At 40.3% G+C, this 4,053-nt stretch overlaps 1 protein-coding gene across 1 annotated transcript in view; it reads right to left on the bottom strand.

Annotated features, from left to right (window-relative positions):
• Window positions 1-6: 6 nt before the first annotated feature.
• LOC106876841 (cholinesterase 2) overlaps window positions 7-4,053 on the bottom strand; it is a 23,860-nt gene continuing 19,813 nt past the window's right edge. Inside the window, exon 4 of the mRNA XM_014925561.2 lies at window positions 7-2,551. Coding sequence (XP_014781047.1) covers window positions 2,508-2,551 — 44 coding nt within the window. The 3' untranslated portion in view covers window positions 7-2,507. The remainder of the gene's footprint in view (window positions 2,552-4,053) is intronic.

The raw sequence follows: 4,053 nt of genomic DNA, 5'->3' as shown, positions 1-4,053 counted from the left end.
ACACACACACACACACACACACACACACACATATATATATATATATATATATATATATATAGTTGAGATAATAATAATCAAGTAACCAGAAGATGGACTGGGCATTAATCTTATTTTATACGACGATCGTTTCGACCCATCCTGCTATTGTCTCATATGGGTGGGACTCCGTTCATTATGTTGTGTTGCATGCATCCATTTTGCAGTCTGAGTCACATCAAGTACATCCATACATAAAGTGGTGTCTCGCTAAAGATCTTGAGCTCGGGCAGTCATGTTATTATTTGCCCGTCATGTTAGGGAATGAAGTGTTGTTACAATTTTCATTACTACTAAATTTCAATAACCAAAATTAACACACTAATCGACATATACCCATTAGTCCCAAAATATTACATATATAAATAGATAGATAGATAGATATAAATGTAAGATCACAAAGAAAACTTCGCAGTGACCCCCCTCCCCGCCCCACTGGCCATATCTGCCCCCTCCAGCTCCGATATAGATAAGCTTAGCAAAATTATACTCGATTAAATAATACCCCAACTTTGAACCAAATCTACAAAAAACTTTGGACCAAAACCGCTGAAGATCTCCAAAGGCTCACCTCTCTATACCCTAAGCAAACCTTTAAATTTATGCAAGCCGACATTGATCAATATTATTGATAGTATTTCTGCTATTCTTCTTAATAAGGCCCTAATTTTCGCCGAAAAACATTCCAACCTAACTCGCGACGATATTGATATTATATTAGCAGCCCACCAAAATACCATACCTTTTAATGGGAACTCCTGGTCCCGCAATGTTGCGCCTAATCTTTTCGACATCTCCATGGGAGCCAATGACTCTGCCTAAGTTCCTGACCTTATAGGACTCTACCTACTTAACGATTTCCATGAACAATTCCCTAACATTTCCGGTGGTCTATACAGAGGAGATGCTCTGTTCACTATCCAAAATTCTAGTAACCGGATAATCGAACAGACTAAAATAAGATTAAGAAGCTCTTTTAAAAACGTCAACCTCAATATCTCTTTCTGTAACAACGTCAAAACTGCTAATTTCTTAGACATAACCCTGGACTTGCAAAGCAAAACCTTCTACCCATACCACAAACCTGAAGACAACCTCCACTACGTGAACTTCTCCTCCAACCACCCCCTCCGTCCTAAAGCCCATTGCAGAAAGCATTTCCTACCGGATCTCCTCACTATCTGCTAATAATTATTTATTCGATCAATATGCTGAATATTACAATTGTGCCCTACAACGGGCCGGATATAAACACTCAATTGAATATATCCTCACGTGGGATATTCCTTTCTCCATTAAACCTGGAACAGAAAACAGTTCCGCACCCCCATATTATAGACGTACCCCTTCATCCCAGCCCTCCAATACCCATTCAAATATCGGTGTAGTAGATGACCTAACAAACAACCTCCCTACTAGATAACCCCAAATCCCATATACAACACAAGCCATCAAATCAGACACCAGCATAGACCTCCAAAGCCCTATCTGCACCCAGGTAACCCCACTAATCAGATTAAACAGACTATAACCCGGAACGTTATCTGGTTCAACCCACCTCTGTCCTTTACCTCCAGATTCGAGAACTCGAACTCTTCTTCGCCCTACTGGAAAAACATTTCACTAAATCTAGCTCCCTTAGAAAAATGTTTAACCTCCAATCCACAACCAGCTAAATCCAACCTAATAAATTAACACAACATAACCCCCAGCTCCATACACCAAATGACCCTTAACAGCAGTAACTCTCAGAACTACCACTATAATCTTTTCTACTATAGACACAAGGTCTGTCAATTACATCGACCCCAGTGTTTCACTGGTACTTGATTTATCGATCCGAAAGGATGAAAAGTCGACCTTGGTGGAATATGAACTCAGAATGTAGAATACTTTGCTATATTCATACACACTTTCTTTCTCCACACAAAACGACCAAAAATATTTCCCCACCGTCTCCCCTACAAATTATTTATTCTTCAAATACCACTCCCCTTACTAAATTCTGCGATTCAGCCAAAGCACCTCTGTTATTTACTACCAGTCAAGTGACCTTGCTTAAATTCCTCCTTGCTCTCACTCCATTATATTTTCTTCTTTCTTCCCTTCTAATACTTATTTCTCCCTTCATGCTCCTCTCATACTGTGCTTTCTACACATTTTGATTGAATTGTCCTTGCGTCAGCATGCACCTCCTTGCGACAGTGTACCCTTTCATCCAATATATACGTGTGTGTATATATATGTGTATATATATACATAAACACACACACACGCATACGTACACACACGCACGCACGGACATGTGCACACTATATCCGTATACATGTACAAACGAAAACGCACACACATACACACAAATAGCTACGTTACAGGCAACAGAATACATTCATTCTTAAAAGCTAGTCTGAAATGCATAACATTTAAATTTTTGTAACGTAATAGTAGCAGGAATTTACAGTGGAACCTCAGCAATACCAACACCAACAGAGCAACAAAGCAGACTGACCCACTGAAAAGAAAGGAAGTTGAGATACTTCAGGTTATAAACACTCCTAAGTTGAAAAACAACTTAAGCGACATCAGATATGAAATAACATTCTATGAAGTAGACTGAACGGCAGGCAGGCAGTGGATAAAATAAATAAATATAATTATTACTATCTAAATTTGACTCAGTTCAAAAAAGTGTCTGACTATAAAAACATAAATCAGAGAGCAGTACGATGCATGATATGCATGTATGTATGTATGTATGTATGTATGTATGTATGTATGTATGTATGTATGTATGTGTGTATGTTTGTATATATGTATGTATGCATATGGATGTATGCATGTGTGTGTGAATGCATGCGCATACGTATGCACGTATGTGTGTATGTATATATGTACACATGTATGTTTGCGTATGCGTTTATGTGCGTGTGAAAATATATACATACTCGCATACCAGCACGCACATATACACACATACTGGCCTGATCAATAAGTACCCGGACTGTTGCCATAGTAACGAAGCTAAAGCACGCAGAGTGAAGCCGCTTGGCACACAGATTGACCTTAAACTCTGTTATCTATGTGCACTAACGCTGTTTACAGCAGTGCTTGGAAAAAAGGTGTGTAGCGTGTGATCGTTGCATTGAACATGTCAGAAAAAGGTGAGCAGAGAATCTGCATCAAACTTTGCTAAAAGCTTGGTGATACCTGCTCAGTGGCCTACGCAAAGTTTTCAAAAAGTTTTCATCGATCTCGACACAATCAAGGAGATCTAGTGAAATTGAAACCTGTGCGTCTTTTTAGTCACAAACTTACCAGACACGCGTCTCATACCCAGATTTTCAGTGATAATGGACAGAACTGAACCATAACTAATCTGTATATCCTATGATAACTCACGGATGGTGATTCGACGATTTCCTACACAGCTGCACGCACATCTGCAATATTTTTCTCACTTCTACTGGTTGCGGGTCTCCCAGAAGGCTCGTCAATATCATCATGTTTTCGGCCATATTGGAAACCTCTGTGTGTGCGCCTCATACACTCCTCTCCGTACACTTTCTGCAACTTTGCGCAGACATATGAGCAGGTATCGCCAGGACAACTTTCTCTGTCATGGTTAATGCGATGATCACACGCTACATTCCTTCCATAAAAGCACTGCTGTAAACGGCGGAACTGAGCTCGACCGTTAAAACGTAATGCGCATGTACAGCAGAGTACAAGGTCAATCTTTGTCCAGCGGTTCACTCTGCATACTTTCGCATGTCCCCCGACATAGGTTGTCAAGCGGTGGTGGGGGCTACACACACACGCACACACACACACGCACACACATTTTTTTTTTTTTTTACGTTTCAGCTTAGAGCTGCGGCCATGCTGATGCACCACCGAATCCACTCACAATGCTTAGGTCAGCTCGAGGCTATAGTAGAAGACACTTGCACAAAATGTCAGACAGTGAGACTGAACCCGGATCTATGTGGTTGGTAAGCAAGTTTCTTACCACAC

The sequence above is a fragment of the Octopus bimaculoides genome, chromosome 9 (assembly GCF_001194135.2).
Source record: "Octopus bimaculoides isolate UCB-OBI-ISO-001 chromosome 9, ASM119413v2, whole genome shotgun sequence".
Taxonomy (NCBI): Eukaryota; Metazoa; Mollusca; class Cephalopoda; order Octopoda; family Octopodidae; genus Octopus; species Octopus bimaculoides.
The sequence above is the reverse complement of the archived record's forward strand: the minus strand, read 5'-3'. Positions and strand labels throughout refer to the sequence as shown.